General features: G+C 38.6%; 1 protein-coding gene across 1 annotated transcript in view; it reads left to right on the forward strand.

Annotated features, from left to right (window-relative positions):
- LOC126175551 (nudC domain-containing protein 1) overlaps positions 1–15,425 on the forward strand; it is a 121,736-nt gene that overhangs the window by 84,169 nt on the left and 22,142 nt on the right. Inside the window, exon 9 of the mRNA XM_049922395.1 lies at positions 14,046–14,289. Within this exon, the coding sequence (XP_049778352.1) occupies positions 14,046–14,289 (244 nt within the window). The remainder of the gene's footprint in view (positions 1–14,045; positions 14,290–15,425) is intronic.

A 15,425-nucleotide genomic window follows, 5' to 3' on the forward strand; every position in this document is an offset into this window, starting at 1 on the left:
TGTTGTCCTCATCATTTCACCATCATTCATAAAAATGGCGAGATGGGACTGAGCAAAGGTTGGGAATTTGTACGGGTGCTGATAACTGCGCAGTTGAACACCCCAAAACCAGTCATCGTCATCACCACCACCACCACCATAATCTTCAACAGCTTTTTTGGCTTCTTTATGTCAGTAGGTTGTTGAAAGCCTGCCTTGAACAGCAGTGCAGGTAACCTGTTTATTGTTAAATTGTGGGCAAGACATTCCGGCCCGCCCCCTCCCCCCATCCCCCGCTTCCTGTTCAAAATAGAGGCCATCCTCAAGACACCAACTTTGATGTCGCTTTTCAAGAATTATGCAAATTTATAGGTAGTTCAGAGGAATTTCAGTTTTCACTGCTCAATTTGTTGCATAAAATTAATGAATGAATGTCTCCCAGAAGGAGCAACAATGACTATAAAAACTCTGAAAAACAAACTGACTGAACACTTTAGTGATGGGGTCTTGTTTGCCACATTGCCAAAAAATCCCCCAATTTTATGTTTTTGTGGCAGTGGCCGCAAACTTTTGAATTGGTGGTACAATGAATGAGCTGTTAATGAAAAAGACAAGAGAAAGAGAATAGTAGAAGCAGCAGCAGCTACCATCTGTGAAGATATAAGAATGACTCATTACAATATTGCCGATTATCCAGATATCAATGAAGTGACAGAGAATGCTGATATTACGGTTCCTGATACTTTACACGAATTTCTGAAGGGTGTGGTTTTGTTCAAAAAGGAAGGCAGTGAACAATTCCCTTTAAAAAAAAAAAAAAATGTACAGCAATTGAGTCAGCTACCAGGCCTCATTCATTTATCTCCCCACTGCCACTTGGTCTTGCAGTGTACTTGTTTCGTAAAGTGGGATCAAAAAACCTTATTGAATATGTCTTGGATATGGGTTTCTGCTCTTCATATAGTACTGTGGCTTTATTTGAGGCTTACGCCTTTCAGTTCTGGAAACCAAATGTTTTAAATTATTCATTCTCACAGTTCATTTTTGATAATGCTGACTTCAATATTGCAACAATGGCGGGCAGAGGTACATTCCATGCTATGGGTGTGTGACTCCTGGGAGAACGATAGAACATTAGGAAGCAATGAAACACTCTGTCATGCCGAGCTCTACGAGTAAAGAGCAAGTCCCCAAAAAATTAATGTGCTAACATTCCGAAGGCAGAATAGAGTTGAAATTGAAGAAATTTTTCTGCAAATGTCTGCTCAGAACAATCATTCACTAAAGCAACAGTTCCTACCAATCACGATTTTAGTTGGATGATGGGAAAGTTTTTACAGCTTTCTATTCTTGTGTGGCACAACTGGAAAGCCTTACACGCAGTCAAGTAATGTATTGGTGCTTCCATTCGTTGTCAACCCACCCACAGATTGTAGTGCTATTTTAACTGCTTTAACTTATGCCATCACAGTGGGTAAGAAGACCACACAGTGAACATGTATCGTGACTTTTGATGAACCAGTCTGCATGGAAGCTAAAGATGTAGTTGCAGTGGAGGCTAATGGAGGGAATCAGCTTATTCACTAATGTGGTTATTCGATTAGGAGGCTTTCACTTGATAATGCCTCTTCTAGGAGCAATAAGATTCTAAATGGGAGATAGTGGGCTCTCTACTTTTGGAGACTGTTTATGCTGCAGCTTCTGTTCCCCATATACTTTCTGGTTGTGCATACAGAAGGGTAATTCAGGCTCACTCTGCAGTTATGTGTGCTCTTTCCATCATAATACTGGTTGAAATGGCAATCATGGAGGAGGAGAAGCAACATATTAAAGACTGTATTTCTGAATTGAGTGGAAACGGTGCACCTTTCAGCAATTTGGAAAAAGATAAAGTGATTGAAAAGCTGAAAAATGAATTGTCAACACAGTGGATGATATTAAGCAAAGAGGAACAACTTCCAAGTTATGGATACGACACATTCAGCTTGTCACCTTGGCGTTGCATTTCATCCAGGCAGAACGAATGGGGAATTGGGAGCTCTATATAAAACGAGTGAGAGCTATGCTCCCAATATTCCATACAACTGGACACTTTCCTTTTGCTAAGGCATGTCGTTTGTACCTCCAGGACATGGAAAAACTGAAAAAAAAAAAAAAAAAAACATGAAACCCGCGGAGTTCAATAAATTCACCAAGGACAGCTTCTTCACGGTTTGACACTCTGGTAAATATTGGTGTGGAGTATGAACCGACATGACGATAGAACAAATGCTTATTAAGAACCTGAAGACAATTGTAAAGCTGTGGAACAGTTCTGCAATTTACATTCAGTTTCATGTGATCAGCGTGTTGAACTGAGAATCGAGAGGATAGAAACTGGCGAGAAAATTCATAGAACATTTCAGCTATGGTTGCAACAATACACTTCATTTGTTAATAATGAGCAATAGTATTCATTAGGATCTGGATTAGTAACTTCTCAAGAAGTAACTGCTGCAAAGCTGTGTCTGTTGGTGAAGCAGCTCTTCGTACAGTAGTTACTGTCTCACCAAAATTTGATTACTTGAAGCTTAAGCCATCCAGCATGGCTAGGACAATGTGGATTTCAACTGTTAGGCTTGAAAAAAAATATAACTGAAGTAGATACAATGAAATTATTTCAGAGAATACTGTGCACATTTCATTTACATTATGATTTAAAGGATTGCTTCACATCCGAATTATGCAGTGCATTATGTCTGTTTGACAGCAGTGGATTGATGAGGAAGAAAAAAAAAAGTTGCACTGTACAAGCTTTTTAATCAAGTACCTGAAAGGAATATTGACAATAACGAATCACAGTTCGATGTTATAGATGGTTTCTTATCCACCATGTCGTGTGGCCCGAGAATAGAACTTATGGTGACATTTATAAAACCTTAATAGCCTATATTCAGAGACATTATAAAGATGACGATGCAGTTGTACTTGATGAATATTCAGAAAGTTCTCTGAACATAAAAACTATGGAATGCCAAAGGCAGATGATGAAGCGGACTTCATGAGAAATTTTCTTTAATGACAAGATGTTATGTGTTGAATCGCAGTATGCCTTTCGTAGTAGCCTCAGCAATAAGGAAATGTTTATTACATAGCTTGTGCAAAATCTAGACAGTTTTGGTATTGAAACCAAGATTGCGGATGACGATGCAGATGTTGAAATTGTTGCAAAAGCAGTAAATGCCTCAAAATGTTTCCAGCAAATCATTATAGTGGGTTAGGATGTAGATCTTCTTGTGCTACATATAGCTCTTGCTCCAGATGACACAGGCATAATCCTGATGAAGGAAGGTAAAGGTAGCATCAGAATAAGGTGTTACAGTTCTAAAGATGTATGTAACACCTCACTCATTCATGAATACAAGAATTCAGTAATGCTCCTTCATGCAGTAAGTGGTTGCGACAGCACTTGCCTTGTTTGGGAAAGGAAAGCTACAAGCTTCAAGCTTCCCAGCTATTCAACTGGTATCCCCAAATTCATAATATTCCACAGATATTCAACAATCCTGCTTCCTCTCCTGATACCATTGCAAAAGCAGGAGAGAAATTTATACTCTCTCTACACAAAAACAGTAGAGTGTCCTGATGATGACAGCTTAAATGCCATTTGATTTAAATGTTTTAATGTACTTGTGGGTAAGGAAAACAGTATTGTCATACTCTCTTGTTTGCCACCCACTGATGCAGGATGCCTGCAGTCTTACCAAGTTTAGCTACAAGTCCAGCTATGGCTTTGGAACAATTTGGATTCCAGAAACTGGGGCTGGAGGGAATCAAACTCATCCCTCTCCCCAAATGACATGAAACGACCACCTGCTCCAGAGAAAATAGTGCTACTGATTTCATGTGGCTGCACTCAAGGCTGCAGAAGAAAGTGCAGATGTGTGAAGGCTGACCTACATTGCACAACAATGTGCAAAAACTATTGTGGTCAAGGCTGCACTAATGTGCCTTGAAATGATTTGACAGAAGATTTGGATGATGGTTTTATGTTAAAGAAAAAAAAGAGTATTTACAAGAAATTATTTGTTTGATAGATTATGTGTTTCATTGTCTACATGCTGTACATATGATTGTAAATATATCACCACAAAAGTGATTGTTGTTTAGTTTTACAGTAATTCTTTTCATGAAAAACTATTTTCATTCCAATAATTTAAAGTTGCATAAATCCAAAGTAAAAGACTATAAAGCAAAATTGTTCCGTATAGATAAAAGTCTGTTTCAAACGAAATTTCTTTTTTTACTTTCAAATTTTATCACTCATGAATTAATTACCTTTGTTTAAACATGCATTTGACCTTTTCTGAGTAGAATTTCACCAGAAATATTTTCTGTCATATAGATAACTTCATTAAGTGAACCAGTTTTCGAAAATTTTTAAAAAAGGAAAATTACATTAAGAGGTGAGGGAGGGGGAAGCTCCCTTGATATGGGAGGGAACTTTTCTGTTTTTTACTACTACATACCCTAAGAGTGTTTTCCCAAAGTTTCAAAACTTCATAAATTTTTCACCATTTTTCCTAATTTGCCTGGACTAATGGAGAATATCATAGAAGCAATGGGGGATTGTATCCCAAACCTGTAGTTTTGTAATCTGGAATTTTACCTTCTGAGCCACCAAGGCACATATCTGTACAAACCATTAGTAAGTTACTTGTCAAATGGAAACTGCACTGAGCCAAGGGAACAAACACTACTTCTAAAACTGTGTAGAAGGAGTAAACAAAGAAAGTATGGTGGAATTTTATGTTATTCATTATTTAAGATACAAATAATTTATTTACGAATAAATTTGTTTGATTTATTCACGTATTTGAATAATTATCCAGATAGAAATATATTCATATAATGCTCATCTCTGCTTACCACTATGCCTTGTGTGTCTTTCCTCTTTCTGATTATTGCTGTTAATATTATCCACATTAACAAGTCCTGTTAGTTCATTTGCTCAATTCAATCCAGAGAGCCTACAGTGTAGCTGGATTGAAATTTTGGTTAATTATAAACAAGGTTGGCAGTCAGTCAGTTGTTACGCTCATCAGCATAAAAATTTTCCATTTTTTTTTTCCTGTCCAAAATATGTCTGTCAGTGCATTTTAGCTGTATATTAAATGTGAGCATTATTTCGACAGCTTTCGTTTGCATAAATTTATTGTTCCACAGTTAAATCAGTGACCTTCATTTACATGCATTATTCAGTTATCACTTTGCATTTCATCATACATAATCATACTCGGTCACTGTAGTAATACTTGATAATCTCAGGTTTTCAGCATTCACTGTCTCTATAGAAAACATGGAAAATTGACAGTTAAAAAGAAATTCTAATTCTGAATGTATCTCAATGCTTGCTGGGGCCATTAGCATTCCTACTTTGTGATGAAAATGTGTAGAGTCAATTTCCTTTGGACCAGTCAGGGCTGTGCACCTGTTATCCTGCACCCAGTGAGTAAGTGAGTGAGTGAGTGAATGCCTTGTGGTACTGAGTGAGGAAACTCCCAGATGTGTCCTTTCACAACAACTGTGAAGTGTGTGATGGGCAGTGAGCACTACTGACACAGTTTTGCCATCCATGTGCAGTGTTAAATTCCTCTCCCTCAGTTGAGATATCATCAGTGAATCTGAACAAAATGGGGATTTTGGATCCTGGGTGGCTAGGAAGGATTCCTCTGGATATCTCATAAAAGACTGGCGTAGAAGGTTCTCCTTGCAGTACCACAGATGTGTTTCTAGGAGCTGCTTTCAAAGGAGAAGTAATTGTGGGTGGGGCTATAGTTATTCATGGTGACCAGGAGAGAAGTTGTAGGTTTGGTATGATATTACAGTGCCTGTGTTGTTCTGAATTACAGTGCAAAGTTCATTTTGACATTCATGCATGTCCAAAGGAACAGGCACTGTGATGACTAAAGCCATTTTGAAATACATTAAATGTATTCACAATTGCAAATATGGACAACCATCAGCTGTAGAATGGAAAAAGACAATGAAAATTTGTGCAGTACTGGGACTTAACCCTGATTTCCTACTTACTGTGGGCGGTCACCTTACCATATGGTTGTCTGTGAACAACTCATGGCCAGACCGAAACTACCATATGTCGTCAAGCAAGCATCTACAATCTGTACTTGTACATCCATTATATAGATTACCATTAAGGTAAGACATTTTACTTGAAAGTTGCTGGCCCAGTGTTGGCAGATAAATATGATATGACCTATACAGGAATATACATAATGAATGTAAGAGTACAGGTTGTAGACGCATGGTTGATCGACGTATGGAAGTTTGTCTTGGTCTGGCACAAATTTTCATTGTCATTCCATTCTACAGGGAGTAGCACTGACAGTGATGGATATAACCACAATGGTGGAACCTTTGCTGGCAGCTTGTATTATAATGATAGAGTAAGTTTGTACTTGGTGAACTGTTGGTGTTTTTTTATGATAGTGAGACAAGGTTTGAGGTAGCATGTCCAGCATGACTTTATTTGGGAGTGGACAAAAGATATGGCCCTTGGAAGGTAACAATACTTCTGTGGGACTGAGGCTTTTGGAAGGCAGGTTCATGATTGTGTTGTAGGGCTATTTCAAGCTCTGTATTGTACAGAGTGGTGGGAGTGAGTTTCTGACGGTGTAGTAGCTGTAGTATGTCTGCAGAGCATGTTGAGGCAACGATGAGCAGATGTGGGGAACATTTGTGGAGACTAGTAGTAGTAGTAGTAGTAGTAGTAGTAGTAGAGCACTGCATCTGTTTGGTGGAACCCCAAGTAGCATTAGCTGTCCATCACTCACTTTGCACCTGTTGCACCGGCTGTTTCCTCACTTGTTTATTTTGCAGTTTCACTCAGTATCATGTGGTGCCGTCTCACTGAGTACAGGGCAACAAGTGTGTGGGCCTGCCACACAGCTAAGAAAATGTGGATTCTGTACTCTATACAGCTTCCTCACAACACAGCGGCACTAATGGGCTCAGCAAGCATTGAAATGGATTTAGAATTAGAATTTCTTTCTAGCAGTCAATTTTCCATGTTGTCTACAGAAAAAGTGATTTTTGTGAACCCGGGATTCATCCAGTGTTGCCACAGTGATTGAGTATGATTGTTGTTGTTGTCGTCTTCAGTCCTGAGACTGGTTTGATGCAGCTCTCCATGCTACTCATCCTGTGCAAGCTTCTTCATATCCCAGTACTTACTGCAACCCACATCCTTCTGAAACTGCTTAGTGTATTCATCTCTTGGTCACCCTCTATGATTTTTACCCTCCACGCTGCCCTCCAATGCTAAATTTGTGATCCCTTGATGCCTCAGAACATGTCCTACCAACCGATCCCTTCTTCTAGTCAAGTTGTGCCACAAACTCCTCTTCTCCCCAATTCTATTCAATACCTCCTCATTAGTTATGTGATCTACCCATCTAATTTTCAGCATTCTTCTGTAGCACCACATTTCGAAAGCTTCTATTCTCTTCTTGTCCAAACTATTTATCGTCCATGTTTCACTTCCATACACGGCTACACTCCATACAAATACTTTCAGAAACGACTTCCTGACACTTAAATCAATACTCGATGTTAACAAATTTTTCTTCTTCAGAAACGCTTTCCTTGCCATTGCCAGTCTATATTTGATATCCTCTCTACTTCGACCATCATCAGATATTTTGCTCCCCAAATAGCAAAACTCCTTTACTACTTTAAGTGTCTCATTTCCTAATCTAATTCCCTCAGCAGCACCCGACTTAATTAGACTACATTCAATTATCCTCATTTTGCTTTTGTTGATGTTCATCTTATATTCTCCTTTCAAGACACTGTCCATTCCGTTCAACTGCTCTTCCAGGTCCTTTGCTGTCTCTGACAGAATTACAATGTCATCGGCGAACCTCAACGTTTTTATTTCTTCTCCATGGACTTTAATACCTACTCCGAATTTTTCTTTTGTTTCCTTTACTGCTTGCTCAATATACAGATTGAATAACATTGGGGACAGGCTACAACCCTGTCTCGCTCACTTTCCAACCGCTGGTTTCCTTTCATGCCCCTCGACTCTTACAACTGCCATCTGGTTTCTGTACAAATTGTAAATAGCCTTTCGCTCCCTGTATTTTACCCCTGCCACCTTTAGAATTTGAAAGAGAGTATTCCAGTCAACATTGTCAAAAGCTTTCTCTAAGTGTACAAATGCTAGAAACGTAGGTTTGCCTTTCCTTATCTATTTTCTAAGATAAGTCGTAGGGTCAGTATTGCCTCAAGCGTTCCAACATTTCTGCGGAATCCAAACTGATCTTTTCCGAGGTCGGCTTCTATCAGTTTTTCCATTTGTCTGTAAAGAATTCGCGTTAGTATTTTGCAGCTGTGACTTATTAAACTGAAAGTTCGGTAATTTTCACATCTGTCAACACCTGCTTTCTTTGGGATTGGAATTATTATATTCTTCTTGATGTCTGAGGGTATTTTGCCTGTCTCATACATCTTGCTCACCAGATGGTAGAGTTTTGTCAGGACTGGCTCTCCCGTGGCCGTCGATAGTTTCAATGGAATGTTGTCTACTCTCGGGGACTTGTTTCGACTCAGGTCTTTCAGTGCTCTTTCAAACTCTTCACGCAGTATCGTATCTCCCATTTCATCTTCATCTACATCCTCTTCCATTTCCATAATATTGTAAACTAGTAATAGAATATTGTATGTAATAGAATATTGTATGTTATCGAAGGTCATTGATTTAGTCGTGGAACTCTAAATTTGCATGGGTGAATCCTAATGAAATAATGCTCACATTCAGTCTGCAGCCAAAATTGCACTGATATCAAGAAATATTCTGGATAAAACAAATGAAAAATATTTGTGTTGGTGAGCATGTCAACTGGTTACTATTAACTACTTTGTTTATGAGATGGAATTCTATAACTTGTGTTTGTTCTCTTGGCTCAGTTTGGTTTCTATTTCATAAATAACTGAGTAATGTTTTGTTCAGAAATGTTCTTTGGTAGCTCAGTGGGTTTAAGTTACAGCCTACAAAACTAAAGAGTGAGGTTCCATCACTGTTGTTCCTATGACTTTCTGTTACTTATTGCTGCTTTCACTTCTAACAATGACAAAAATACCAAGTCAAGATGCGACTTGTTTCGGAGTACCTATTGAAATGTAGGTCTGGCTCTGACTGACTGTACAAGTCTGTTCAGAGGTGGAAAGACATCAGGGCATACGGCCATGTCTAGTAAAGCACTGCAGTGTTCAACTCAACTTTCGGGTTGAGCATTGCCTTACAGCAAAACAAATGCAACATAAAAATACTTATAGATGGATGGTCTTAGCATTTACAACACGGACGTGGCCCAATTAAACTGTTTCTGCAGCTGCCCATACTTCCCCTTGCCCCCTGATAACATGCAAGATGAGAATGCAGCCGACAAAAGCTTAATCTGCAGCACCTTCATTGATTGCTAAGACTCTTGATTATGGGTGTCTCCTTGATATAATTACACAAACCGATCATGTTTGTAAGGCTACAAAATACTGAAACAAACAAGAACACTCTGGTTTTAGGATTAATTATGAGTAAGCAGTGATGTTGAGGGAATTAAGAGTAGGAAATGAGATACTTAAAGTAGTAGTTGAGGTTTGCTATTTGGGAAGCAAAATAACTGATTGACAAAGTAGAGAGGATATAGATTGTAGACTGGTGATGGCAAGGAAAGTGTTTCTGAAGAAGAGCATAGATTTAAGTGTCATGAAGTCTTTCCTGTAAGTATTTGTATGGGGTGTAGCCATTCATGGAAGTGAAACGTGGACTATAAATAGTTTAGACAAGAAGAGAATAGATGCTTTTGAAATGGGGTGCTACAGAAAAATGCAGAGATTATGTGGGTAGATCATGTAACTAATGAGGATGTACTGAATAGAATTTGGGAGAAGAGGAGCTTGTGGCACAACTTGACTAGAAGAAGGGATCGGTTGGTAGGAAATGTTCAGAGGCACCAGGGTGGGGGGGGGGGGGGGTGGGGGGGGGCATATGCGCATGTTTTCTCTGTTCGATGATGGACTTAGTCCAATAGCTGATAATATCAAGCAGTCTTTTTTCAGTGTGCCTTCTGTCACTCAATACCTTCTCTATGTTACGAGTAGCAATCTATCCTATGTTGTATTTATTTATTCCCTCCTGGATTTTCCATTGTTTGATTTTATCTATAGTTTCTGTTTAGTGGGGTTTTAAAGGTAGTCAAGTAATTTTCCACTTCCATAAATTTTTAAAAACAGAATTCAAAATATTAGGCTTCCTTTGGTTGTTTTCCGTTTTGGTACCAGACTCAAATCCCTGAATGGAACTTCCAGATCTCTTCTTTGTTTTTACACTGGGGATTCTGTGAAATATCATTTGCCTTGATATAAGCTATGTTTATCCGAACATGCAGACACTTGAGGGTAACAGTTAGTAAACTTATAAAAGTCAGTGTAGTTGTCAGTGTAGTTTGGCTAATTATTCACATTCAGATAAGCTTGCATTTTGCTTCAGTTTCAGAATTTAGTATAACTAAAATTCTATTTAACAATGTGGGAAAAGACAGAGTGCTACTTATCATAAAGAAGATATGTCAAGTTGCAGACAGGCAGAATTAAGACACTTTACGTAAAAGGTTTCGGCCACGGCCTTCATCATTTGATGACAGACATACACCATTCACACACACAAGCAAGCATAGTTCACGCACACACAACCACAAACTCCAGCATCTTGGGCTGGAATCTGTCTTTCCCCACATTATTGATATTGTTACCTGGTGTTTCCATTGTTTAAAATGGAATTTAGTTGCACATAGTCAGTAGAAAATATAGCAAGTGTAACACAGAATCATAACATCTTGTACAGTGACAGAAACTGCTGTTTTTCCCAAAAATGTTAATGAAGTTCAAAGTATTTATCCGTGCTATTGTGATATTTAAATAACAGAAAGCTTATTTTAGGATTTATTTTTTACAAGCATTCAAGCACAGTGCCTTGTAATTCACTGCTTTCCTGTTACGTTTCTGTTTAGCCACTGAATGGCAAACACAGAAATTTCAGTGTGGAAGGGTCTCGTAATAAAATGCTAATTACCTCATGACTGAAGGTGTTATTTGTTGCTACTGTAATTAAAAAAATTAATAAATAAATAAATAATGTGTGTGCTATGTTTTGAAACTGTGTGTAGGTCTTTCCTGCTGTAATGCATCAAAATTGTTTGTTTTTCAAATATTGAGTTTCCCTGTGTTTCAGTAAAAATAATAATATCTCCTAGACATAAGCTTGATTTGTATGTAATGGTGCTTAACTAAGTATAATGTAATTGGAGGTGATATGCTCAAACCTTCCATCTAGCCTGTGAACTGACTCACCCACTAGTTATAAGGGATCCCACAGTTTAAAGTGGATTCCCAATTTTATTTATGTATGTATGTTGCGCGCGATCACTGAAATATCAAGGAGAAATTTGAAATACAACAAATATACAAAATCAGTATTAGGGAAGATTGATGGAAAACAGAGTTTTTGGAAGGGTTTTGGGAAAGTGCACTGGACCTGTAAAGAAAATGTTGTACAAGACACAAGTGTAGTGAATTCTAGAGTATTGCTCAAGCACTTGAAGTCCTCCTTAAGTATGCATGATAACAGACATGAATAAATTCAGAGGCACGCTGCTAGGACTGTGAAAGATCCGTATAGTCCATAAGAAAGTGTAACAGAGATGCTTGTAGAACTCAAATGTTCTTGTGAAACCTCTTGGGTAATTTTGGAGAACCTGTGTTCGAAGAAGCCTAAGTGACCTTTCTTTTGCCACCAACATACACACATGTAAAAAAAGTTTTGCATCACCTCGGTTCCGAGAGTTCCGGAACATGTACAGAAAATTGAAATAGAGATCAACATAAACATCATTTTCCCCTTTTTATTGCTCATGAAAACCACACATTGCATGTTGTACCACCATACAGCAAGACCTTCAGAGGTGGTGGTGGCCCAGATTGCTGTACGCGCCAGTACCTCTAATACCCAGTAGCACGCCCTCTTGCATTGATGCATGCCTGTATTCATTGTGGCATACTATCCACAAGTTCATCAAGGCACTGTTGGTCCAGATTGTCCCACTCCTCAACAGTGATTCGGCATAGATTCCTCAGAGTGGTTGGTGTGTCACATCGTCCATAAACAACTCTTTTAATCTATCCCAGGCATGTTCAATATGGTTCATAATCTGGGAACATCCTGGCCATTCTAGTCGAGCGATGTCGTTATCCTGAAGGAAGTCATTCACAAGATGTAGATGATAGGGTCATGAATTGGTGTCCATGAAGACGAATGCCTCACCGGTATGCTGCCGATATGGTTGTACTTTCGCTTGGAGGATGGCATACACCTATCGTACAGCCATTACAGCGCCTTCCATTACAACCAGTGGTGTACGTCGACCCACATGTCGTCACCCCAAAACAGCAGGGAACCTCCACCTTGCTGCACTCGCTGGACAGTGTGTCTTAAGACGTTCATCCTGAACGGGTTGCCTACAAAAACATCTCTGACGATAGTCTGGTTGAAGGCACATGTGACACTCATCACTGAAGAGAACATGGTGCCAGTCCTGAGTGGTCCATTCGGCATGTTGTTGGGCCCATCTGTACTGTGCTGCATGGTGTTGTGGTTGCAAAGATGGACCTCGCCATGGACATCAGGAGTGAAGTTGGATGTCATGCAACCTATTGTGCACAGTTTGAGTCTTAACTTGACATCCTGTGGCTGCACGAAAAGCATTATTCAACATTGTGGCATTGCTGTCAGGGTTCCTTCGAGCCATAATCCGTAGGTAGCGGTCATCCACTGCAGTAGTAGCCCTTGGGCGGCCTGAGCAAGGCATGTCATTGACAGTTCCTGTCTCTCTGTATCATCTCTATATCCGAACAACATCGCTTTGGTTCACTCTGAGATGCCTGCTCTTTTTTTTTTTTTTTTTTATGCTTCCCTTGTTGAGAGCCCTTCCTGGCACAAAGTAACAGTGCAGACGCGATCTAACCGCAGCATTGACAGTCTAGGTATGTTTGAACTACAGACAACACGAGCAGTGTACCTTCTTCCCGGTGGGATGACTGGAACTGATCGGCTGTCGGACCCCCTCCGTCTAATAGGTGCTGCTTGTGCATGGTTGTTTACATCTTTGGGAGGGTTTTGTGACACCTCTGAACAGCCAAAGGGACTATGTCTGTGATACAATACCCACAGTAAACATCTGTCTTCAGGAGTTCTGGGAACCAGAGTGATGCAAAACTTTTTTTGAAGTGTGTATATCTTGAGTTGTAATCTTGAGAGTAAGATAGAAAGATTATATTGTCGACAGAAGCATATAGTCACTTTCCCATAGCTCAGGACATGAATGGGACAGGAAATCACTATTCATACAAAGTACTTTCTGTCTTGTGGAATAGATTTGTACATGAACACATTGCTGCCATACTCAATTCATTCTATTGGTATTAATTAGGGTTTTGCATAAGTAATGTTTATAATTTATTTCACATGGCATTAACAGCATATCATTGTAAAGAAACAATACCATGTTACTGACTCAGCATCAATTTTCTGCGTGAATGCATAAGCACACAAAGCCACAAACCCATTGTAACTGCTCAATACATACCTTCACATGTTTTGTTATCTCGATGGTAACAGTATGTGCACTGAGCCAAGTATGGCAAACGACTAACATCAGGAAAATGAGAAAAATCGTTTATATATTACTGTTTCTTCAATGCCAATATGCTCTGATTTAGTACTATAGTATGTAACTTGCATGAGGAAAATTGAAATTACTAGGATGGAGTGAGTAATTAGACCATCTTCAGATCTAAAATATAGGAGAATATTAGCTACCATTGGCACCAGCAAGTGTGTGTAAGTTTTAATGATCATGCCAATAATAATATATACAGAAAATTATAAATGGCTCAGAATAATTAGTACCGACTTCAAATAATCATATGTTTTGCATTAATGATTTTAGGTAACTTTAGGTGGTCTGCAGTGGCTATTTAGCTGTCAGATAAAGCCGGAAAGAGTTCCAGCTATGTGCCTAAGGCATGACGTTGATGGATGTGTATGGCAGCCGTATGAACCTGGTGATAGCATTCGCGAGAAACCAGCAACATCAGATGATAAATGGCCACTGAAACATGTTGGTACTTTCTTCGCTTTGGGTTACATTCAAGCTGGAAAGTCACAACGGAAGTTTTCAGTTTGTTCTCCAGGTATTGTTCCTTTTCTGCTAGTAGCACATTAAAATATGAATTACAGTTTATCATCCACCTTATTATGTTTGTCTGGTTGGCTCCTATCAGGAAACTTGAGTGAACAAAAACTGACCTTTCTGTGTTATATGACTTTATACACAGCGATAGCCTTCTCTGTATTTTACTTTACCAGATGCTAAAAATACTCATAGAGAGAAGTGAGGCAACTGAAGTGGGTACTGATTGTACAAAAAGAACACAGGTGTTTGGTATTTTAATATTTTCAGACCATATTCTTGTTAACCATGTATTGGGGGCATATGAAAAGAAAATACTAAAATATTAAAGTTATTCAAGGATTAAATTTAAATGTACTTTAGAACAAAAATATAAGCTACAGTATGGTGCTGTTGAAAATGTTCTGACTAAAAAGCAATATCTGTTAGTGTCAAACAAAGTAGTTGTGTTGCTGTTTGCCAGGGGCACCTGCAAGTTTTCATGTCAGTAACATATTCCCCACACAGAGTGATTTAGAAATTTTGAGGACATTGTCAGCTGCTCATCATTTTCTGCTTTTGGTTTCTACAATGCACTTTAATTATTTGGTCCATATTATAAATGTAAACAAGCCAACAGCATGATTATAGTAAAAACTGTTTTTATGCACCAGATTTTATTGTTTTCCTACCATTTAACATTATTTTTGATTAGTACTGTCATAAGCCCTATTTTCTCAATTAATTGTTTCCCTGACACTAAACTTTTCTTACACATATTATTTTTGAACCTCTACCACAAGTTTCAACATAATTTATGTGGAAACTACTTTGTGCTCCTGCTCATGGACAACTTGTAGATAAAGCATAAAATAAAACTGTACAGTTTATTTCTGAATCTAAATCATTTTAGGTTCAGCAAGAAATATAGGTGGTGTTTCAAAGATGTTTCTGCAGTGTTTCATTGTCTAACTATTCTAAAGACCAATAATTTGTTTGAATCTGTTGTCCCTTTGAAGGGCAAGTCATGTGATGCATAAAACAATATGCAAGAAAAATTGATTTCAGCAAAGTGTGATTAGTTTATACTAATTTTGTTAGAGTGTACTTTAGACATTCAACAAAGTCCACGTCATGTCTACTCTCACAGGATAGTTT

The sequence above is a fragment of the Schistocerca cancellata genome, chromosome 3, assembly GCF_023864275.1.
Source record: "Schistocerca cancellata isolate TAMUIC-IGC-003103 chromosome 3, iqSchCanc2.1, whole genome shotgun sequence".
In the NCBI taxonomy this organism is placed as follows: domain Eukaryota; kingdom Metazoa; phylum Arthropoda; class Insecta; order Orthoptera; family Acrididae; genus Schistocerca; species Schistocerca cancellata.